Raw genomic sequence first — 23797 nt, forward strand, 5'->3', positions numbered from 1 at the left:
AGCAGCCTCCCCCGGGCCGCAGCCGCCGCTCCGCCGCCCCGTTTTCAAGCGAAACCGCTGATGACGCCGTTCCGCTCCTCTCGGCGACCCGGAAGCGCCGAGGCGCGGCCCGCCCCCTGACCCGGAAGCTCCTTCCCGCTGTCTTTCCGGTGAGGAGGCCGCCGCCGCCGGAGCCGGGCCGGGGCCGCCGCTGGGGGGGAGCCCGGTAATGTGCGGGGCGGCGGGACCGCGGGCGGGGGGCCGGGCAGCGGGACTTCCGGGGCCGGGGCGATCTGGAAGCGGAAATGGAGGAGGGCGGGCTGTCTGTCTGTCTGTCCGCCCGCCCGTCTGTCCCGGAGTCGGGGGCTCCGCCACGGGGGAGCCGCGCTCCGGGCCGGCCCCGCCCTCGGCCGCCGCGGCGGGAGGCGCGTCCGGGCCCCACGGGGAGCGCCTGCCCCGCTATGGCCGGGGTGCCCCGGGCCGCGGGCCCCGCGGAGTGCCCGCCGCTGCCATGCGGGGCCCCGGGAGCCCCGGTAACCCAGGCGGTTTGTTTGCAGAGCCGGCCCTGGAAGGAGGAGAAATGCAAGAGGAGGGAGAGTGAGAGGGGTAAGGAGCTCCCGGAGCTGCGTGAGTGACCCCCGCCCTTCAGCCGGGGCTGCCGCGGGCCGGGAGGAGACGGGAGGTGGGAGACGGGACGGGCCGCGGGTCCCGGAGCTGGGAACGGGAGGGCGCTTGGGCTGCAGGGAGCGGGAGCAGGGATTGAGCGCCGGGAAGGAGCCGGGGCGCAGGGGATGCCGCTGCCAGGCACCTGTTCCAACTGAGGCTCGCCCGCTCGGGGTGGAGGCTGCGCAAGTGTCGGGGAACGGCACCAAAGTGTGTCTGTAGACTGCGGGTTTGGGATCCAGGACTTTGTCCGGTACATTTGGGATATTCCTGATGCGTGTTCAAATGCGCTTGTTCTAAAGGTGTAACACCGTTTGAACTTTCTGGTGCTTATAGTTACCAGGGAAGCATTTTTGCTTTTGTTGTAACAGCCTGTGTGGCTTCTAGCATCCTTAGTATTTTGCAGCAATTAAGCCTAAAAGCTCCTTGTCATTGAACAAAGATCTTGGGCGGACATAAAACAACAGTCTAAATTGTTCCCAAGCATTGCTCTCGGGGCTTTTTGTTGACTGCAAACTCCGTGTCGAATGGGAAATAAAAGCCAGGCATCTGGAGAATAAAGAAACGCGTGTTAAAAGTCAACCTCTGAACAAATACCTGCCCATCCAACCTTGGTTGTGCCTTCCAGAAACACAGCCCGTATCTCACCGTGTGCTTGCACGTGCTTTTACCTGTCTGTTTATGATTAAAGTGCTGGGCTGCCAAGAACTATAAATGCAGCGCGTTAAGTATGTGATTCTGTGAGATGTAAACTCCAGATCCCTTGTCCCTTGTGAGTTCTCTGGTGCACTCGGTTGTTTATTTGGTGTATGTGCATTTGTGGTGTGTACACAGAAAGTGTTTTTGGTTTACATCAGGAGGGTACGTTGGCATCTGTCTGGTACTAGACTGGTGAATAGGAAGAAGGTCCCATCTCTGGCGTGTTTGTGGAAGCTGGGATGATGAAGGCCCTGCAGTGGGAGCGTGCTGTGGTGCAGGGTTGAAGCTCCAGCCCATGTCTGGTAGTTATAGAGCAATTGGAAGGGTTACGAGCAGAGTTCTGGTAAAGTAAGTGTGAGCAGCGGCTCAGTGGGGGCTGCCAATAGGGGTGCATGTTTTCAAAATACCCTTTTAGCCTAAAAGTGGGGTAGGGGAGGGACAGCTCTGGGTACTAGGCCAGTAGGTTGGTGGAGGAATCTTACCTTTGTTTTCTGCCTTTGGAAGACTGGCTTGCTAGTGAAATTGCATGAAAGCTTCAACTTTTACACCATTTCTCCTTCTCCTCCACATTCTTATAACTCCATCACACTTCAGCCTTTCAAGCCAGAAGTTTGAGGCCTGGTAGACAATGTGCTCAAGCATTGAGATTTTTGGATGGGGAGGTGGATTTTATTCCAATACTAAGGGAGTCTAATGAAATCAGTGTAGCCATGCTTTGAAGGATCGGTACGAGCCGTGTTTGACTTGCACACACTGTAAGCTGAGCAAACAAAAGTTAGATTCTTTCCTAAGTTCTGGTGCAAGACAAGATGGAGACAAGCAGCCACTGAGTGCCCTGGCCTCTGCTAGTCTGGATTTTGGAATCTGGAAATGGACTTGCCTTTTATTACTTGTTCTCTTTAAATAAGAAAGCTGTTGTGAGTTCTTTTTGCTTAAATTGGCGTGTTTCTGTGTAACTCCTGAAGTTTGCAGTTGCATCCAAGGCAGTCTTGGGCAACTACAAAGTTTCTCTGGAAAATGCATATTATTATTATTATTATTATTATTATTATATGAGACTTTGTGGTTTTGGACAGTCAGGTTCACTTTGGTGGTTTTGATGTGGAAGCTAAGCAAATAACTGCTTATTTATTTTAAAAACAAAACAAAAACCAAGCGAAAAACCTCAAACTTGGAAATTCCAAACAAAATGCCGCTCTTGATTCAGGTGGTGCTCAGTTGCCAAGGATGTGTTATCTCCTCATGTGTGCCCATCCTGTGGAAGAAAAAAGTCATGTAATTAAGCATTACATGCAAAGGGCTGTGCTGTGGGCAGTGTACTCAATAATTAATTTGGCTGAAAAGAAAGCAGAGGAAGGAAGGTAAGAGTGTTGCCCCATCAGCCTCTGATTGAATCACAGCGGTGCAAATCCAGAGTAATTCAGTCAGGCAGCGAGCAGTCTGACTGCATGCCACCAACGAAAGGTAAATAATTTATCCTTAAGTGTGTTTATTGGTTGATTTGCAGTGAGTGAGTGAGGCAGGAGTACTTGGCCTTGCTGTTGCATGAGCAATTCATAAAAACAAAATTATCGGATAATTTGGTTCATTTAAATACTGCTTCTCCACATAGAGGAAAATTATCTTTGCATTTTGGCTCACACACAGCAATTCCACATGTATTATTCCATCTTGATATACTTCTGTAATGTGTTTCATGCTACTGGGGGCATCCCTCTGAGCTCCCTGGAGGATTGAGATAGACCCTTCAGAAGCAATATTGTTCAATTATGAGACCACTGACGGACCATAACAGAAATTTGAGCAGGACAGTTTGCAGGTAGCTGCATGAAAAACCTACAGTGGTTGTGCTCTCTGCCAAATGTATTCTGAGCACAGTTTTTACCTACCACTTTTGCCATATTTGTTTAGGAATAGATGTATCTGTTTTCAGAAAATATTGTTTTGTTAATTTCTTTAGGTTTTGAGTAGTGTTTTTGCAAGTGTAACAAACTTTGTCCACTAATGGCATTGCACAAAGGAATGTAAGGATTAGAAAGGAAAGGGCTTCTTCAGTCAGGTGTTCCCAAAGAGATAATACCTTTGTGCTCAGGAGACTCTCTTTTGGTGTCTAACTCGTCCTCTGAATGCAGGGAGAGTTGAGATGGAGCAGTGGACACTTGGCTGGGGACAGATTTCTACAGAATTTTGTCCCAAAGATGGGAAGAAAATGGGCAATGGAGAGCCATGACATGATCTTGCTTGGAAATAGGGTATCTCAGGAGCAGGGGAATCAGGTTATTCTCCTACTGCTAGTCTCATTGGAGGAGAGCAGGAATATAGAATGATGCTTCTGTGTTGCTTTCAAGCGTGGGGCTGGTGTGGCAGCAGGAAGTTAGGAGCCCTGAGTTTGACTTCTTGGTCTGCTGTGGCTGTCTGTTATCTTGGGCAAGTCTGTTTCCCTCTCTCTGCCTGTCTTTCTTCCTGTGTAACATAATGCTAATGTCCCTTTGCTGCATCTGGGTCCTTAGTGTTGAGCTGGGGTGGAGGGACAGGCAAGGTCCAACATCTTCACTGCCTGTGGGGTTAGACTGTCTGTGATGGTGAAAAACAGTTTTCATCTGTATTTGCCTGCTTGCAGATGCACAGACTTCATTTATGCCATGTACTTGGGTGGATTATAATTGGGAAAATTTGGATCTTTTCTGGGTTTCTAGTCAGTCCTGTTTTTTGCATGGAGGACTACTGGGCAAGGGGCATTTCAGATGGACCCAAGCCCATGGGAATAAGAGGCACTTTTTCCCCCTGAAAATAATTTTTTTATTTGGGCAGATAGCTCAAAAGGGGGGAGAAGTTGCTCAAGAAAGACAGGGGAGATTAAGGAACTGTCACAGCATTAGACTGAGTCAGTTCCACGTTGGAATCTCTTTGAGTTTAATGGTTTTTTTGTGTGTGTTTGTGTGTCTGTCTTCCTTATCCTCCATTCCTCCTCCCTTCCCCCTTCTTCTTGCCCCCTGTGCCCAGCTAGGATGGAAGAATCTCATTTCAACTCCTCCCCGTACTTCTGGCCAGCAGTGCCCACCGTCTCGGGACAGGTGAGATCTCCCAGCCTGTTATGTTCAGGAGTTTATGATGAGTGTTTCTGTTGCATTTCTCGCTCAGCCAAATGCTGGGCAAAGCTGTGCCAGGGTGTGCTAAGAGCTGTCCTCCCCCCGTTTAGATTGAGAACACCATGTTCATTAACAAGATGAAGGAGCAGCTATTGCCCACAGAGAAGGGCTGCAGCCTGGCTCCCCCCCACTACCCTGCACTGCTGACAGTGCCCACCTCCGTGGCGCTGCCCTCTGGGATCTCCATGGACTCGGACACCAAGCCGGAGCAGCTGACACCACACAGCCAAGCCCCCGTGACTCAGAACATCACCGTGGTACCAGTGCAGTCTGCTGGGCTCATGACAGCAGGTAGGGCACTCCAAAGGCTTTGGCAGCTGCAAAGGGGACTGTGGCATGGGGAAACACGAGGTCCTGGAGAGTCCTTACTGGCCTGTAGATTATTCCTAGCCTTACTGATGGTGTGGCTTGCTTTGGTGTGGTTTCACTGTGAATCTCTAGGCACTCCATATATCCACCCTCTTTATGGAAGTTCAGCTTCCAGCAGTAGAGACTGGGAGTGCTTTGGGAGGGGAAGCTACCCTTCTGTTTGTGTTGTAGACAAAAGTAGATGTTTCTGTGGGATAAGGAGGTTGGGCATAATTGGAGAAGTAATAACTGACTTCCTGCACCTTCCTTTGTTTGCAGGTCCTGGTCTGGTGATAACCTCCCCGTCAGGTTCTCTGGTGACCACAGCCGCCTCTGCCCAGACCTTTCCCATCTCGGCTCCCATGATTGTCTCTGCGCTCCCCCCTGGCTCCCAGGCAGCCCTGCAGGTGGTGCCAGACCTGTCCAAGAAAGGGACAGCCACCCTCGCTGAAGGAGCCGGGGCTGGGGGAGTCGCCCCCAAACCGCCCCGGGGCCGCAAGAAGAAACGATTGCAGGAGTCGGGGCTGCCGGAGATGAGCGACCCCTTTGTGCTGACAAACGAGGATGATGAGGACCAGCACAAGGATGGCAAGACATACAGGTGGGGAGTGGGCTGAAACCTTGACTGTAACATTGCATGGGCATGGGGGTGTAACCCTTCAGAGGGTTACATGGGGAAGGAGAGATCTCTGCCTTGTACCTAGAGAGTCTCTGAGTAGAGAATCTTTGAGCTGCAGGAAGAGTTGAGTTTTCTTTCTGGTCAGGAATAATTTACAGGCTGATGGGTTGAACCAAAACTGAGAATTTCCTTTCAGTGGACAGTCTTGATGTCCTGAATATATAGTTGTTAATGTTACTAGATCAGTTAATGACCAGGATGTTATGGAGACTAAACTACATCCTTGATGGCACAGCCAGCTGGTATGGCTGGTGTAGTGCAGAGTGCAGTGCTGGCTGGTGCAGCTGGAGCGCTGCTGGTGTATCTGAGAGCCCTGCTATACCTGGGGGCTCCTCAGGTACAACTCCAGTCTCTGCAGTGTAAAGACTGCAAACTGGAGACACACAGAGCAGGAAGTGAACTGTGGTGGTAGTGTCTGCTCCTGTGTGTATTGTCCCATGTGATCTTCTGTCTCAGCACTCCAAACAAAACAAGGGAAAAAATGTAATTCTGAATTACATATTAAGGGTGTTTCTGAGCCCTAAGTGTGTCAGATAAGAGGGAGGAGAGTTCTGAGCCCTGAGGTTGGGTTTCTGAGCTTGGAGGGATGTGGCTTGAGTTTACGAGTGATGGGGAGGGGAGAGATAAGATAGGAGGGAATACTTGAACCAGAGGATAAGCAGGGTGGGTGTTTAGAAAAGGTGGGAACCAGACAGAGCAGAAAGTGGTAGGCAGTAAATGTGATGGTCTGTCTGAAGCAGGAGCACTTTTGGGTGATTCAGTGATAGGTGTTTCTGGTGGATGATTAGGATAAATAAGAGGCAAAGTAGTAGCCAAATTGAAACAGGAATAGGAGATGGTCCCTAGGTCTTCTCATTTGCCTATAATGTGCCCAGGATCCCATATCAAACAGCTTTCCATTTATCATCCTAGATGTTCTTTGTTTTGGTTCAGATTTAGTTATCTTTCTGGAATTAGGTTTTTGGAATATGGAGGCATCTACATAGAATCTGTGTGCCCACCCCAGGCATTTTTTCACTTTTAACTATAGCTTTTTTTAATGTTTACATTTTTTTAATCAACACAGTTAAATGGGTACAAAAGCAGAGCTTGGATCAGCCTTTTTATCTTAGCCAATGTCCCAGTTCTTCCACTTTGAAAATATAATCAGCGTATGGTGAGGAAGGGTGGGAGTGTTAGGTAGCTTGCTATTTGTAATCCCACCATTTATTTTGGGCCATAGCCACAGATCCACACTACTCAAGCTGCTTACAGTCTGGGTTGCTAATTAGGTTGTTAAATATGTATTTACAGGGGACACAATTGGCAGTGAACACTAGAATTAAAGCTGAACCAGGGCTTTAATTATAGCTCCTTGTTTACTTGTAAGTTTGGAAAAAAATGCCCAAGACCAGGTGGAGTGACTCAGCAGAAACTTTATGAACACGCATAGTCTGCGTAACAGCTCATGAAAAAGCCTTTGCAGGGAAAAAACAGATGAGTATATATGTGGGAATGTGTAATTTCTTAATGTTTAGGATTTCTTTATGTTTAATCTGAGTGTGGTACCTTTTCCACCAGCTCCCACCCTAAGTAGGCCTTCCTCTGAGCAGTGCTTAGGTGGGAGAGAGCTAAATTGGAGACCCCCAATAGTGGTGCTTCAGGAGGGAGTACTTCTGCCCTCCTTGAGATCTGCTTCTTGGAGGATGCATCCCATGTGCAAGTTTGGAACTAAAAATGATTGTTGGAAAAATCAAGGAAAGCGCTGTCTTCTCTTGGAGCTGTGGGAGAGGAGAGCTTTGTGCAGCATAGTAAAATCATTTATAATATGCATATGAATAGACTCCCAAGTTCAAACTTTGAGGAATGCTGGGATCCCTCTGTATTCTAGAGGATGATTTCAGTAGTTCCCGTCACTACAGTGTGCAGACATATGCTAGCTAAATTAAGACTGTGGGTGAGGTTCCTCTACTCCTGCTTCTTTCTCAGGCTGGAGGAGGAGTTGGTTTTGGCATTCATATGACTACATTTGTATGATTTCACTGATTCCCATGATGAGACACTAAGAATCGTGTACTCACATTCCTGGAAGGAGTTGTACTACATTGATCAGTGTGGTTTTTATTTTATTTTTGTTTAATACCCAATTCCTAAAGCCTGGGATTATTTTGTCAAATTTAATTTTTTTTTTAACTTTGATTTTGAGCTCTGTGAGCTCTCTTGTCATGAGTGTCTGGGCAGGTGCCTTATATTTGTAATTCCTGACTCCTAGTGTGGTGATAAAGACAGAGTAAGGCCTTGAATGAGGAGCACGGCCGGGCAGATGTGGGAGGTGTTGGAGCATAAACCTTGATACATGTACTGCAGCTCATCCCATTCTCTACTAAATGTAGAGATGCCCACTCCAGCAAATAGCAACTGTTTTACTGCTGTTATCATCTCTAGAAGTGAATTAGTAGGCTGCTGTGAAAGTGGTGGAAGAATCCCTATGACTAGGGGTTTTTTTTGTAAGAAAAGCTGTGAGGCTTTTACTAATGATGGCAATGCTTGCAGATCTTCAGTGTCTGTCCTTAGGAATTGTCTGGCAGAGTTCTTGGTGCTTTGCATTGTGCTGCTGGAAGAATGCTTGCACCTGCAGGGGACAGCTTCTAACCCAGTCCTGTGAAGCATTTTCTTTCATGAGTAATGTCACTTCAGTCTTGTCTGGATTCATCGTCAGCTCTTTGTTAGCCTTCCCTGTCATCTTTGTATAATTTACTTTTTCTTTGGAAAATGCAATCAGCATCTTTCTAGAAAGATGCTGGCACTATGGAGCACATGGCTTCTTCCCAGTGCTTTAAAAGGTGCTGAGGAAAAGGCAGCAAACAGATCCTGGATACAGTAGGATTGTTTTTTAGTCCTGGTGTGGTGCCTGTACCTGTGCACTTCTAGAAGTCTGTGGTGTGATGTGATCAGTGGACAAGACTGATAAGGTGATTTAGCTGCTCTGGGCCAGATCATCAATTCTCTTCTCTTGACAGTTCTCTAAGCAGTTTCTTTGTAAGAGGAAGAGAGCTCTGTATAGGCACTGCTAGGCTCTGATACTAAGTAAAAGCCAGGATGAATACCAGTTTATAATCTGGAATGTTTTACAGGCTGTGCTCTGGAGCCTCGGATACCAGCAGAAAGGTTGTTGGCCTGAGAAGGGCCTCATGTCATAGTGTAATCAACAAGCTCTGTCTTCTCCACTTCTTGTGTTGGGTTTTCCTTACTTTCACTGGGGAACAGCAGGGAGGCTGGGAGACAATAAGCAGCTGAGGGACATAGGAAAATTCAGAGATGAGTCCAAGGTGCAAAAGTGGACAGAATCCTTAGTGAACTGAGCTGCAGAAGGTGAGGAAGCTGGATGGAGACCCTCATTAGAGGGCAAATTATGTGCACAAGGGGAACTGGTGGTTTGAATACAGCAGGTGGGTATCTTCTCAGACATGTCTTGTTTTAAGCCTGTTTGGATTGAGCATTACTGTTTAGTGAACTTCCCATAGTTTTGAATCAATTTGTAATGTGGTGGCTATGAGTTTAGTAAGTTACACATGTCTGTGACAATGTTGTCGAATTTGGCCGGTTTTAAGCTTGGAAAAAATCTGTTAAGCATGCTCTGAGATGACTTATAGTTTGCAGGTGGATATATGTGAAGGAAATATTCTCTTTGAGGCTTCTTGAGGCTTGCACCACTCCAGGCACTCAGCAGACAGTCCATCTCCACAGAGGAGACAAATACAGCCTAACTTCTCTCAGTTTCTGGAGAAGTGAGGCTGGACTATATATCTACTCTTTCTGCAACTCTATGCATCTTCTAGAGTTGCACTGTAGGGCCAAACATGCTTTTCCTTCAGGCACAGCTGCTCCTCCTGCTTCTAGTGCCCAGTGTGGACAGTAACCTCCATCTCTGATGGACACAAGAGCAAGGCGTGAGAAGACACTGCTTGGTTCAAACGTGGTAGGGATGAGAATGAGGTATGGGCAGGGACTGGAGCTGTTTGTGCTGAGGAGATCTGGAAACTCAGTAGAGATGGGAATCAGGAAGGAGGAGAGAAAAGACAAGAGCCTATAAACTAGGGAATGCAGCAGAGAATGTGATGGGGAGCCTCTATGCAAGGGAGAGAGGGGAGGGCTAGCACAAGAATAAGCTATAAGCAGCCAAGACTGAGGGGTGGTGGAGAGAACCAGACCTGCTAGGTGCTGGAAAATGAGGTACCTAGAACTGGCAGAACAGAGAGAGACAAGAGTATGGGATGTGGACAGACACAGAAACATGAGCAAGAGGAGATAAGTGTTAGGTAACTGAGGGAATGAAGTAGCAAAGTGCCCTTGCAGTAGAGGATCAAGAGGCTGGGGCATGTGGGTAAAGAGCTTGGGTCTGGGCCTTGCTGCAGGAGAGGGGATTGCTCTGGGCTGGAAGGCTAAGGGCAAAAGGGGAATTAAGTTTGAAGTGTCAGGCAGAAAGGTTGACCACATTCCCTCCAAAGCCTAGAAATACTAAACCCAGTGTTTCTAAATTTTGCCATGGCTTTGATGTCAGCATAAGAATGTGACCTCCTCTGGCGAAGAACCTCATCTCCCTCTTAGGCTAGAAAAAGGTGAGAAAGTATTGTTGCTGTCATTTATCATCTTAGCTGCAGTGGCAGAGGTCTGTGCAGTGGATTTTAAGATTGCTGATGACCACCGTGGGTGTCAGTGTGATGCCACACGTTGGAATTTCTGTTTGCTTTTTTTAACAAGTGGTTCCGTGAGCAGCGGAACTAATGATGCCTGGTTTCCAGCGGCTCTCTCCTGTGTGGATTCTCTGATGTCTAATCAAGGGTGAGCTTATTAGCCTTTCCCTCAGCAGAGGACTCCAAGAGAGTCTCTCTTCTTTCCTCAGCTGCATATTTTTGAGACTTGTCTTGATTTTTAAGATCCTTACCCCTTTTCCAGATTGGCTGGCATTGTCTTATGGTCTCAGAGCTCCAAGGAATACTGTTGCACATGCACATTTACATATGCACATGCAGTTTGTACACATAATCCTTGCTTTGTACATAAATGTAGTGTTTGGAGCTTAGAAAATGACACTTTGACTGGCCACATGCCTGGGAGTATAATGAGGTAAAACTTTGTGTTATGGTAAGTTCTCTCCCTTCTGCTGAGATGTAACTGTGAGTTTGTGCATGCATGTGCTTTCCCTTGGCAGTTCCTCATAGTGCCAAACAGAAGGGATTGACAAGAGAAGTTCTGCAGTCACAAATTCTGATTTTGGCATGTTACTTGTCAATGGAATGAGTATGTGCAGGGAAATGAGGAGAACAGTCACAGTTTCAGCTTGGGAGGGAGGGAACTTTAAAACTGTATTTTGTGCCTTGTCTGATTACACCTTAATTTGGCCCTACTGAGTCAAGACACTTTGATACCATCCTTGATTAGTTATTGGTGCATGATAGCCTGTCAGAGACCTGCATGTTTGCTCAACCTGAAAGGAATTCTGCGAAAAGAAAATAAAATGCATTGACATGGGATTGTGGAATTGAGGGGGATGATCTGGGGAAGGCATTTGCTAGTATGAAGAACTGTTGATTACATTTGCCTCTGCCACAGATTGCTGTGGTATCCTACAGCCCTACAGATAATCTTGCCTTGAAGTGTGTGCAAGTATGAGTTAGGTTGAATCTTCAGTGGATTTGCATTTGTCTTAGGCTACAAATGACCATAGAGAGTTACCCTGAAATAATTAACATTCAGTGTTCCCAAAACTATAATCTCAAGTATCATTGAACACTCCTCTGTTACAGGTCAGACCCTGTTCTGCTTTGCAGAAATGTTGTAGCTCATAGGAGTAGCACAGAAATTTATAGGAGCAGTGATATGAATGTATGTAATAGGAATTTTCCTTTAAAGGAAAAAAAGAGGTCACAGATACCAGTTTAGCTGCTTGGAATTAGTGGGTACGTCTCTCTTACTGTGTTTCACTGGGTCTTTTGTGATTCCCTTCCCTTACAAAGCATAAACCAGGGACATTGTGGAGGTAGATGAGTGCTTATGGAGCACTGATATTTCTGTGGTGGGTACAGGAGATGAGTGATCTGCTTCATGAGGTTGGAATTGCATGTTGGAATTGGACAAGGCTTAAGGTTGTCCAGAGTGGTGATATAAAAAGCTGAATGCTTGCTTGTTAAGTGTCTGTCTGTGCAACATAATAAGAGTGCAGTTCTGTGGAAACAGTCAATAAAGCTGTATCAGAAGGCACCTGCATTGCAGAGCCAAATTATGGTGACGTGGATGACCTTAATCCTGATGTTTCCAAATTTCCTAGTGCTTTCTAATGGGCCTTTTGTATTCTTTTAATTTTAGCTCTTGCATGTTATCACTATAGTGGGAAGCACATTATTGTGTTTTATTGTTTTGTTGGTATTTTATGCTAATGGTGACTGATTTCAAAAATTGGTGGACAGTGTCTTAGGCCTGATGTTCGATGATTTGGAGGTCAACAGAAAGTCATGGCTGATAACCTAAAGATAAAAGCAATGCTGGTGGGTAGCTATAAAGCAGTGGGATCTTTATGTGGTTGTTAATTGTTCAGACAAAATATATTTTAATACAGTCCCATGGAAGACTTAGCCTTTTGGGACAGCATGATGTCTCCAGCAGCCAGGGACTGAGGTCCAGATGTTGGGACACAATGGCAAACATTATCAGACAGAAGTGTTTTGTTGGACTATTGAATGTCTCTGGCCTAAAGATAAGGAGTATGGAGGAGCAGTATCCTGGAAAGCAATGATTGTGAAAAAGACTTCCAGGAATTAAGTGACATCATGAAAGCTCCCAGGGCAAGAGCGCGACAGAAAAGGTTTAAGGTGCAGCTGTTGAAAGCATAAATGATTGAGTCATTAAAAGAACACAGGGAATTTGTGAAGTATGCTGAAATACCACAAAATTCTGGGTCAGGTATTTTTAGGGTCATTTGGAAAAATGGACAAAATGCAGGAATACCCTCAAATCTGGGAACTGGGAATGAGAGCATTTTGAACTGCTCTTTGCCTTGCCAGTATATGGGAGTATGCTTTTTAGCAACCTTACTGAGCCACCAGGTGACAGAAGGACTGTGGAAGTTGACCATGATCTCTGAGCATAGCTGATAGATTTGTTGCACACTCCAGTGGTGTGAACTGTTCAGTGGAAGCACAGTGTTGGCTTTGGAATAGGAGCTGATGCTGGGTGTGCCAGTGTGGAAGCAGAGATACAATTCCTGTGCCTTCATTTGGCATCTTGGTACTCACTGGCTTTATTTGGGTGTTGCCCAAGCGTACCTGTGTATCTTGGATGTTAGTTTTGTCTCCTTTCCCCTCCTCTTACAAAACATTAACAAGAAAGCGTTTAACTTCAGCTTAAAAAATGGGGGAATGTGAGGGTCAAGCATTTATCATGAACTGTGCACCCCTTATTATGCTATGCTTGCATTAGTTACTTCATTAACTCTGCATTGCAAAGGCAGGACATTTCCTTCCTTTTTAAATGAACTGCTGACTCTGACAGCCTAAACTTATCATCTAGTCTAACTTCAGACTTTCCTGGTTGGAGTTTTAGTTTTACTGATGGTCTAACTTGTATGTGTAGCCTCACAGAAGGAGTAAGGACTCAATTAACTTGTAAGACTACTCTCAGTAGATACTAGGAATTCGAATTCTCAGAGCCATATAAAGCTTACATAGTTTTCACAACTGTGATACTGATTAATTAAGCACTTGATTGTAAAAGGCTGTTAATCCATGTTGGGCAAATTTTACTATGAGCTGGTATTTCAGATGGCATTTTATCTCCTAACAGCATCTGATGAATGAGGCGGAACATTCCATGAAAAGTGGAAAAAAATACAGCACTGTGTGCCACAGAGTTGTAGTCTAGTTGCTATAGGATCATTTTCTTTATGACTCATTGTGATGACTTTCATATGGGAATAGAATTAGAATTGTACATCCCCCTTTTGCTGGCATTTCATGATTTTTGAGTGTCTTTGTCTAACATGAACATTTTTTTGAATGTCTTTATTTCCTATAAAAAAGAAAGCATTGTAAACATTGGAAGGGGTTACTTTTGATCTCTGGCATATGGCTGAGTGCTAATTTAACTGTTGATATGAACCTCTGTTTTATTAAGGATATTTTCTCCGAGGCTGTCTGAATTTGCAGAGCCATAACAAGGAGCTGCAGGGGATGTTGTGTCACACCATCAATGGGAATGCTGCAGTCATTTCTGTTTCTTGCTGTCAGAAAGAATGCAGCCAAAGGAGGGGTAGTTTAGAAGCACAGTGGGGAGACTATTAAAAATGGATATTAAACAGAGGGGGGGTAGAAATCAATTATTTCATATAGTGTTTCATTCTTACTTTCATTCATGCTTACTAAGGAGCACTCCCTATTTTCCTCTCCCCAGCCAGAATTTCACTGAAGTAGAACACTGAAATGCTGCTAGTGTCAGATGCGATATTCTCATTATCCATATAGATTTAACTTTTTTTTAATCCATATTTGCCCACTAGAGGGCTGATTGCATCTTCCCCTTTAATATTTGATGTTGTCTGAAGCAGAATGCAAAGCCCTTAATTAAATGGATCATTTGTTCCCGTGAAAAAGCCTGATACCACACAATATAAAATTCTGAAATGCAGCTTTCTGTTATATTCCAGGGCTTTTTTTAACTCATAAGGCTCATGAATTTGTTAATGCTGCATAACATTCTTGCTCTCTCAGGGTTGATGCTAATTAGATGATTAGAAAATGAGTTCTTGCAATATTTTAATTCTAAATGTTGTTTGAAAAACAATATCAGAATGTCTATAGCTGCTCAATTCAGACAACAGAGGTTGTTTGTTTGAGGGTTCTGTTTTGATTTTGGGGGTTTGGGGGAGGTTAGGGTTTTGGGGGGTTCTGTTATTGTTGTTGAGGCCTAATAATCAGATTTATCATTGTCATGCAAGTGCCAGTGATGTTTTGAAAACTTCTTTATAATTTTATTTTGAAAATAGAAAAGGACATGCAGTCTGTTTCTCTTCAATAAAGTTTATTTTAGAGAATTTCTGACCTGAAGGCTGATACCTGGCAAAGCAAATAAGTAAAGGAAAGGGTGCACAAGAGTTATGGAAGATAAAGTTGATGGCTTTATGGTACTATAGATTTAATGCATGGGACTGCTTGGACTTGATGGCACAGTGAAGTTCATTAATTTTTCAGAACAGAATAGACTATTTAAAATATAGAGTCCTGTGTACAGCACAGAAGAGATTAGTGCCCAGCATTCTCTTTAAACTAAAGCAAAACCCTTAGAAGGGTATTTCTCTCAGAAAGGTACCTGGGTTCTCAGAATGCTGATTTTAGGGGCCAAGTGATTGAGACCATATTGTAGCCCCAAGCCTTGTTCCAAAGATACATTATTCTCATGTTTGGAAAAGTTCCCTCTTTTTTCCACTTTTGGTGTCAGTGTTGTTCCTCGTTATGTCTGACTTGTTCATAAAATAAGCCCCCTAGTAATTGATATTTTTCTCCCTTCATAGATTTATTTGGCTGTTGACCAGGTTATCTTTTAAGCTTTACTCCAAACCTAGATCAACTGGAGTCAGTGAATCTTTCCTGCAAAGCCAATTTTCCACATGCCATCACTCTTTAAGTTTGCTGAGCCCATGTGAGTTTTTCAGTAATGGCTGAGGACATTGACTACAGAGTTAGACATGCTGTTGGCAAGAACAGTCGCTCCCCTCCTGTATACAAAAAGGATACCTGCTATTCCCCTTTGTTTTGGTGAGCCATATTAGCACAGCATCACACTGGGAGCTTGTTCTCAATTGAATGGTTCCTTATCAGAGGGCCAGTGCTGTGGAACGGGGTTCAATTGAGAGTAATGGAAGTCAGCATCTGCTGAGAAGGAGCTTGCTAAAAGTCAAGCTTGGGATTATGCTGTAATTGCTTGCAGTAGCAGGGAACTGGACTTGGTGGCTCAAAGGTATTTTTCAGTTCAGTGTTCACCTCAGTTATTCCTAACGTTGGTGCTTTCAAGGACACACAGTCCTCATCATGCAAGTATGACTTGATTACTGCAGAATACATATGCCCTATTCAAGTCTAGCATTCCAGGAAGTCTGGAACAAACTGTGTGACTTGAGATAGTTTGGATTACAAACCAAGAGCTACTTTTTAAAAAAAAAAGATGATGCTGATGTACCTTTTTACTCCTTATATCTTTAATTGATGTAGGGATAAACAGTCAAATTGCTTCTATTTGTTGATTCCAGCAGGGATTGGTGTGTGTGTGTGTGTATTGAGGAGGCATTTATGTAAGGATGTACTTAGTTTGCATGTTCTGTTAGGGCTTGCAATTAAAATGGATTAAGAGAAAGATGAAGGTAGGACACGTGGGAACAACTGTTAGAGATGATAATGAATGTAAAAGAGCAAAGGTGGAGAGGAGGGAAATGTTATGACAGGTGTGTGTTGGAGTGCTTGCTAGGGAGGCATGGCTTCCAGCTAAATGGCTGGGAATCAAGCTGTGGCTCGGAAGGGCTGTGGAAGTGAAGGTAGGTGCTGGATAAACACTGCTTACATGACATACGCTAATCAGACTGCACACATCATAAAGCTTCTGGCTCCAACAGAGTCACAACAGTAGATGTAATGAAGTATCCTCCTGAGAGGAGATGGATATGGGGAAGAGCAGGATCAGCTCTGTGGCTTGTAATACCTGCAGAGAATTTTGTTGCTGAGCAGTTTTGTAAACACTATAAAACTCAAGAAATTCCCAGACAAAACCACTGTGAACACTGAATTCATGTTAACCAGCCTTCCTCTGGCTGGCATCTCTTCTCTCAAATGTGACCCTGGAAGTTGCATGTGGAGATTCTATTTTGTCTTTAATGTAAATGAAAAACCTAAATTCAGATAAACCTTTACTCTGTCCCTTGTTTGACACACACGGGGGGTGGGGAAGAAATGGAAGAAAGAACTTGGATGCAGCTTCTATCTCTCTGTCAAATTAACAACCACGAAAGCTTTTACCATCTTGAACTGTAAAACAGTACGAGCTTCTCTTAACAGCCTGGTGTTGTAGTGGAGGAACAGTTTTTAACAGCAGCATCCGTAGCAGAGCGATGCCAACTGCTTCTTCTTGTTCAGAGAGTCTGTGTGTTCACAAATACATTTCTGATCATTATGGGAACAGATGGATCCAAACGCCCAGACAAAACATTTTGCATCACATCAGTAAGACTGAAATGATGAAAGCCCACTAGACCAATGAAATACCACATTTGATATCCAGAGTATCTTTGTGAGACCCACTAGGAAAGCAGCACTGCTGTTATTCTCAGCATTTTGTATCCTAAATATTTGAGTGTCTTCTCCAGAAATGGGGGCAGAGTTAAGTGGATTTGGGCATTTCTGCTCTCACAGACTTCACAGTACATGGAATTAACTTCTAATACAAACTATAACCTGGGATTTCCAGGTTTTCCAAGTTTTTTTTGCCTGAAATAAATCATAGATTAACAAAGTGGTGGTTTTGTCTGGGAATTATTCCTATCGCCTTAGGATTGCCGTTGGAAAATTTTCAGAGTGCTGCCCTGCCTCTCTTGCAAGCTAGTTGGTTTCTTCCAACACCTTCACTTGTCTGGCTGTGAAGTATTGTTTGTTCTCTTACACCAGTTCCCAGCTTAAATTTGTTCCCCTGGGACTGAACCACTCACAGCCAAGCAGTGTCCCAGGAGAAACCTCCCCAGTACCACATAGTGGGAAAACGCCCCTTCTTCACTCAGTGTGGAGGATCCCATCCAGTTAGAGTTGATCCATATTGGGGCTTACCCCCACGTGACCCTGTCTCTTCCCCTCGCCCCGGTCCCAGGTGCCGGATGTGTTCGCTGACCTTCTACTCCAAGTCGGAGATGCAGATCCACTCCAAGTCCCATACGGAGACAAAGCCACACAAGTGTCCTCACTGCTCCAAGAGCTTCGCCAACAGCTCCTACCTGGCCCAGCACATTCGTATCCACTCAGGGGCCAAGCCCTACACGTGCAGCTACTGCCAGAAGGCCTTCCGCCAGCTCTCCCACCTGCAGCAGCACACACGGTAAGGGCCGGAGGAGGCTGGGGCCCTCTGCACTGCATGTTGCCGTCATCCCAGCATGCTGTGAGCACCTCCGTGGGCAGCTGCCTGGGCAGACCTGGCTGGTTGTGGCAGGCTGCTCAGGGCGTACGCGCGGCAGAGCGGCGGTGGCGGTGCCGGACGCGTGAGCCCGGTGCCCGGCTGTGAGGGGCTGGATGTGCTCGGGTCAGCGCTGCTCCGCCGGAGAGGCGCCGGCAGCGGAGCGACGCTTTCTGACAGGAGCCAGGGCTGGTTGTGCCGGTGTGAGAGTAGAACGGGCATAGGAGGACTGTTCCCTGTCGCCCCAGCGTAGTTGTGCCAAACATCTCAAGTCCAGGCTTGCAGCCCCCCCTGCTGTTTCAGCCACAGGCTTCCCACACACAGCTCTGCCAATGCCCCTCAGTCCAAGCTCTATAGTTGCTCTCTCTGGATCCTCCCCCGGTGCAGACAGACCATGGTCCCTTGAATCCAAGGGGAGCACAGTTTGAGACCAAGAGAGCTCACGCTGTGTTCGGAGTTCCTTCACGTAGCAGATAGCGTGGTGCTGTCCCACCCCCTTTGTGCCCTCATTCCATCAGCACTAGCCAGATGGCGGTCATGTCCAACTGCTGCTGCTCCTCCTCCTCTTCGGCAGGATCCACTCCAAGCTCCACACGGCGATTGTCAAGCCGCACAAGTGTCCTCACTGCTCCAAGAGCTTCGCCAACACATCCTACCTGGCCCAGCACCTCCGCATCCACTCGGGGGCCAAGCCCTACACCTGCCGCTACTGCCAGAAGGCCTTCCGCCAGCTCTCCCACCTGCAGCAGCACACACGGTAAGGGCCAGAGGAGGCTGGGGGCCTGGCCCTGGTCCCCCCGCGCTGCCGGCATGCACCTCTGGAGCACGCGCGCCAAGCATGCGGGGGGCGGGCGGGGAATGCGGCCGGCTGCACCCCAGAAGGAGGTGAGCCACCTGAGTGGACGGAGTGGAGGCTGCGCAGGAGACACTGACCACGGCAGGGCTGAGGTGGGCACGTGCTGTCCCTGGGGATCCTTGGTCTTGCACCGCGGGCGGCACAGAGAGAGAGCGATAGAGAGAGAGGCATTGGCTGTAGGGGATCCCGGCCTGGCACCACGGGGGTTGGACTGAGTGTGTGGAAGCTGCTCCTGGCATTGCAGGGGGACAGGGACAGGTTAACACTGTAGGTAAACTCAGCCTGTTACTTAAAAGGAAAAGTGTTGGTTTGTCTGTCCTGGAGGGAACAGAGCTGTTTTCTTGATACTGTTGAAGCAACAGAACAGATTTCTTTTGGTCATTTAGGACTCCTGAGTTTGGAGCAGGGAGCCTGGACCTCCAGACCCCTTCCCAATACATTTTTAGGTAGCTCACATGCTGAGCTGTCCAGGTGTTCCTAAGCTCTTGCTCCCCAATCCTTGTGACTCTGAAATCTGCTTGACTGCCTGTCTTCAGCTTCTAACTGGACATGGGAGCTGTGCAGAGCTCTCTTTGTCCAGCTAGAACAGCATCTGGAGGCAACATCATCCCCTTCACACAGCAGCAGGCCCTGGCAGTCTGCCCTGTCTGCCTGCTCACTGCCTCCCATTTGTGCTCTTCCTCCTCAACAGTATCCACACCGGGGACCGACCCTACAAATGTGCTCACCCTGGGTGTGAAAAGGCTTTCACCCAGCTTTCCAACTTGCAGGTAAGGGGCTGGGTGTGTCCTGCTCCTTGGCAGGGGTTACCACGGGTTCCAGTGGTAGAGGAGGTGGAGGAAGTGGGGCAGCTGGGAGGAGAGTAAAAGAATGCAGAAAGCTATTGAAGCCCTGGGCAGGGAAGAGATTCCTGACTTGTAGCAGTAGTGGCCAAAAGTAGCATAAATGGTCACATCCTGTAAAATTGACTTGACTCGAAAGTGGTGAGACTTAAGTGAAGTTCCTCCCATCTGTTTTGCAGTTTTCTAACTTAGCTGGGGCGAGACTTTTTTGAAATGTTACACCCAATAAAGTCTGGGTATCTGGGTGGGTTTTTTGTTTGTTTTACAATGAAATGGAGGGCATAAGGGTGGGGATATAGGAAGCAGAGGTGGTGTGTCCTGTTGCAGTACCCTGGAGGAGGGGGACTGTAGAGTGTGCCAAAGAGCAAAGAGCTGTAAACACCTGCAAGCAGTTAAAGCAAATCCTGCCCTGAAGGTAATAAATGCAGGGAGCAGATAGAGGGACAGAAAAGGAGAGACCAGGAAAAGACTGAGAGTTGCATGGAAACTGGGAAGATGGGGGTTGTGGAGCATTAAGAGTCTCTGCTCTTCAAATGCCTAATATGCATGAGAGGGAAGGGCATGTGTGGGGTGTGGTGGGCTGGAGGGAGAAGTTCTGTCCCTATGCTAGGAGCCAGGTTTACCTTCCTGAGCAGCCAGGAGCTTGTGGCCTGGCTGTAAGGGGGTGTTTGAGGTGAAGCCATCTCCAGTACTAATACTTGCTTCCTTCCTCACGCTTGCTTTCTCTTTCCTGCCTGCTGCTGCCACCCGCCAGTCCCACAGACGGCAGCACAACAAAGACAAACCTTTCAAGTGCCACAACTGCCACCGTGCGTACACGGATGCTGCCTCGCTGGAGGTGCACCTGGCCACGCACACGGTGAAACACGCCAAGGTCTACACCTGCTCCATCTGCAGCCGGGCCTACACCTCGGTGAGTGCACGGAAGTGCTCGGCTTCCCAGGGAGCAGCTCCTGTAGATCCAATGGGAGCGGTCCCCGAGTTGCCGTGTCCCTCCCTATTGGCTTTGGCTCTTGTGAGCATCGTTCCCTCCTCTCTCTGACGCACTCTTTCCCGTTGCAGGAGACGTACCTGATGAAGCACATGCGGAAACACAACATCCCTGACCCACAGCAGCAGGTGGTTCAGGCACAAGCCCAGGCCTCGCAGCAGCAGCAGCACTTCCAGCCGCAGGGCGGGGGGGCAGCAGGGGGCCCTTCTGGAGACACTAACCAACCCAACCCTCCCCCCCAGTGCTCCTTTGACCTGACTCCTTACAAGACTTCAGAGCATCACAAGGACATCTGCCTCACTGTCAGCACCAGCGCCATCCAAGTGGAGCACCTCTCCAGCTCCTAGAGAGACCTCAACCCAGGGAGCAGAACGCCTCTTGTGCATAGCCTGTGCCAGGGGCACCGCTTGTGCAGCGGCCCTCCTCGTGCAACAGTTTCCGGCCTCTCCTCCTGCAGCAGCCTCTCCTGGCTGTGTAACCCTGTTCATGGCAGCCCCTTGCACAACAGCCTGTCTCAAGGGGGTGCTCCTTCTGTGCAACAGCCTGCCTGGTAGGAGGATGCTTCCTTGTGCAAGAGCCCCTTTCCTGTGCTGGGATCACTTCCTCATGCAAGAGCCCCTCCTTTGAAACCCAAAGAAAGGCCCCTGTTTTGCCTTCTCTCTCACTGTAGGATGCGTCCGAAGCGGGGTTGCGTGTTGTGACACGCGTGGTGGATGGGATGGAGAGACGGCCCTTGTATATGCGGGGGCTTGGACACGTGTTTTTAGCAGGCCACAGAAGAATGTGGCAGGGTTCACAGCTGGATGGGGTTCTTTGAGGATTGCCTTGAGTGTCTAAGAGAGAAATATCCATTCCTGTCCCTCCTGCTTGTGAAAGGGAGGAGGGGTCGCTCGTCCTGCCCCAAGGACTGGATGGGAGAAACCTTCTCCCGAGTGGAAGGTGAGACCAGTGGAGGGGGGAGAGGTGAGGCATGTTCTCTGGGATGGACAGGTGCCTACACTGCCTAAGGGCTGTGGAGTATTGCATTCTTTCTCCTCCCCTAGTGGAGAGCAGTAGAGAGGAGTCTGTCTGAACTGGCTGCTGCCTCTCTCTCACAGCTGTCTGAGCAGCACAATGGCCCCATAGGAATGTGGGTTCCTGCTCATTGCCCTTCCTGCCTGTTGTGGATGATATCCTAGCAGCTTGTACTCCTCCTCCTCTCCCTCCTGCTTTTCCCCTCCTCAGAAAAGCCTACAGGCATCAACAACAAACCAAAAAGCAACTGGAGGGAGGGTAAGAGACTGCCAAAATAATCATCACCCTTCTCTCTACTCCCTTTCCTGAAAGGCGGAATGACAGCAGTTCTGACACTCACATACCTGTCCTGCCCCCAGTTTCCCAAAGGGAAAGAGGAGGAGGAGGAGGAGGAATAGACCAGTCTTTTCAAGGGGCTGGCAGGAAGCAGGGAAAGCTAGCTTCTCCTGCTCATCTCTTGCCAGAGTGCTCTCCCAGGCTCCCTCTTGCCAAGACGGGCTGGACTCACATGGCAGTGGTGGCCTCTTCTGGACCCTGGTCATGGGAGAGAATCCCCAAAAGGTGGACAGTGGAGAGAAGGGGATGAAGATCCCCACAGAGAGACCAATCTAATGAGAAGGGGGAGCCAACAAGAATAAACTGAAGGCCCCTTGAATTTATATATATATATATATATAAATATCTATTCCCACCCCTGGCCCGCTCTGTCCTTGCTGTAACTGTTTCTATCTCTGTGTTTATAAAACGCATTATCCTGGCGAATTTTTATTTTCAATCTTCGTTTGTTTTTCCCTTTCTCTTCGTCTTCAATTCTCCTTCCTCTTTTTTTTTTTTTTTTTAATTGGTCCACATGACTGCTAGTCTTGTGTGTTACTTATTAGTTTCTTTGGATCATGGAGGCTGACTTGGAAGAGAATGAGAAGGCAAGGGAAAAAGCATGTGTTGTTGGGTTTTAAAATCAGTCACCCACCCAAAGCCTATAGAATCCCAGACTTCTGTATGAACAACCAATAGGGGCTTCTATTTTATTTTTTTTAACCACCCTGTATAGAAATAAATTGGTGTAAAAGGCTGCTTGAAGGTGCTGCTGCGAGCAGCCTCCCCCTGTGACGTGTGTTCCTTCCCCCTGCAGCCGAGCCCTGCAGGAGCCTCTGGCTGCCCTGGCTCTGGAGGGGCCGCGTGGGCAGGCACGAGGGAGCACATCCCTGCCTTTGGCACTTTGCGCTTTGCACGAGGACAGCGAGGAGCTCTGCACCCGGGGAGCCTGTGGCAGAAACCTTTTCTCTGCTTTAGTCACCAGGGTTGGCTGCAAACAGGTGGAGTGCTTGGTAGGTGCATAGGCTAGGCTAGAAGGATCTGTCTGGTTTGACTCCTGCATTTCACAGGTGACATTTCAATCCATTTAATCTGTACTGAGAGTAGCCAAGAACTGATGAGTATTCGAACTGTGTTGACAAAATGCATTGGCTTGATTTTGAGGCACTGGGACACAAAATCCATTGGTAGCCTGCTGCAAGGGCTTCATGCTTTCACTGTTTAAATATTTAAGCCAGATTTCTCCTTGCTTTGGCTTCTGGTTCCTAGTTCTGGAAACATTCATCTCTCTGATTCAGAGAGCCTGAATGGGACTTTCCCCCCGCACACTTGCATTTAAACACTCTAATGTCTCTTCTCAATCCACTTTTTCACAAGGTAAACAGAACTCTGTAAATCTTCCAGTGTAAGGGATTTCTTCCAGTCCATGAATTATTCTTATCTTTTCTTTCTACATCTTGTCAAATTTTTCATTATCTTATGAACAAATTCATTTTGTAATTGAGTGTTGAAGCCCCAGTGCCATGGATGAGGTCCCCCTGGCTCTTTGCCTTAAGTCTGTAGAGGACTGTGTTTTCCCTCTTCTCACAGCAGGATAGAGGAGCTCACAGTGACTGCTTGTCTGGTCAAGGCTGCTCATCCAAAGTCTTGACTTTCCTTGACAGTGTTTTCCCTTCTCTGCAGGAATGCTCTGGGTTTTGTTTCCTGGGTGCTTCACGTGGGGCCGTGTCCGAGTCCAGCCTGTGTGAACGGGCCTGGCTGGCTGATGGGCCAGGTTACTCACAGCTTTCACTGCTCTGTCACCCCCAGACTGTACCAGTTCTTATTTTTACTTTCAGATCCAGGTTGAAATGCAATATTGCATCTTGCTAACTTGAAAAGCATTGAGTGCAACTTCTCAGTAGCTTTTTTTTGAGACTTGCAGGCTGAGCATTTCTTAATCCTCTTAGTATTTGATTATGTACAGTTTATCTTTCTGACTTATGGTGCTAGGTCAATGCCTTATAAAAATTTAAGTATGTCGCACCTATGCAGTCCCCTTTGTTAAACCAAATGTATAATGATGTCATCTAAGAATGAAATTAG

The 23797-nt window shown here is 47.2% G+C and overlaps 1 protein-coding gene across 4 annotated transcripts; it reads left to right on the forward strand.

Moving 5' to 3' along the window:
- The first annotated feature begins 143 nt into the window (after nucleotides 1-143).
- ZNF384 (zinc finger protein 384) lies at nucleotides 144-22172 on the forward strand. 4 transcript variants are annotated; one of them, XM_054269795.1, is made up of 11 exons: nucleotides 144-205; nucleotides 537-585; nucleotides 1500-1689; nucleotides 4349-4415; nucleotides 4541-4781; nucleotides 5118-5439; nucleotides 17395-17619; nucleotides 18269-18451; nucleotides 19242-19320; nucleotides 20147-20305; nucleotides 20455-22172. In XM_054269795.1, exons 3-11 carry the CDS (start codon nucleotides 1637-1639, stop codon nucleotides 20728-20730), a joined length of 1605 nt encoding a protein of 534 aa, XP_054125770.1. In that variant the 5' UTR covers nucleotides 144-205; nucleotides 537-585; nucleotides 1500-1636; the 3' UTR covers nucleotides 20731-22172. The 4 variants fall into 4 exon arrangements, with proteins under 4 accessions (XP_054125770.1, XP_054125772.1, XP_054125773.1 ...); XM_054269797.1 differs by lacking the exon at nucleotides 1500-1689 and having other exon boundaries at nucleotides 4345-4415; XM_054269798.1 differs by lacking the exon at nucleotides 1500-1689.
- Nucleotides 22173-23797: the final 1625 nt, after the last annotated feature.

The sequence above is a fragment of the Melozone crissalis genome, unplaced genomic scaffold, assembly GCF_028551555.1.
Source record: "Melozone crissalis strain CALT ecotype California unplaced genomic scaffold, PUWL_Pcris_2 ptg000008l_1, whole genome shotgun sequence".
Classification (NCBI taxonomy): Eukaryota; Metazoa; Chordata; class Aves; order Passeriformes; family Passerellidae; genus Melozone; species Melozone crissalis.

Coding starts and splice junctions, on each gene's coding strand:
- ZNF384 (XM_054269795.1), top strand. CDS start 1,637: ATGTCTGGTAGTTATAGAGCAATTGGAAGGGTTACGAGCAGAGTTCTG. Junction 18,452..19,241: donor CACCTGCAGCAGCACACACG/GTAAGGGCCAGA, acceptor CCTCCTCAACAG/TATCCACACCGGGGACCGAC. Junction 20,306..20,454: donor GCAGCCGGGCCTACACCTCG/GTGAGTGCACGG, acceptor TTCCCGTTGCAG/GAGACGTACCTGATGAAGCA.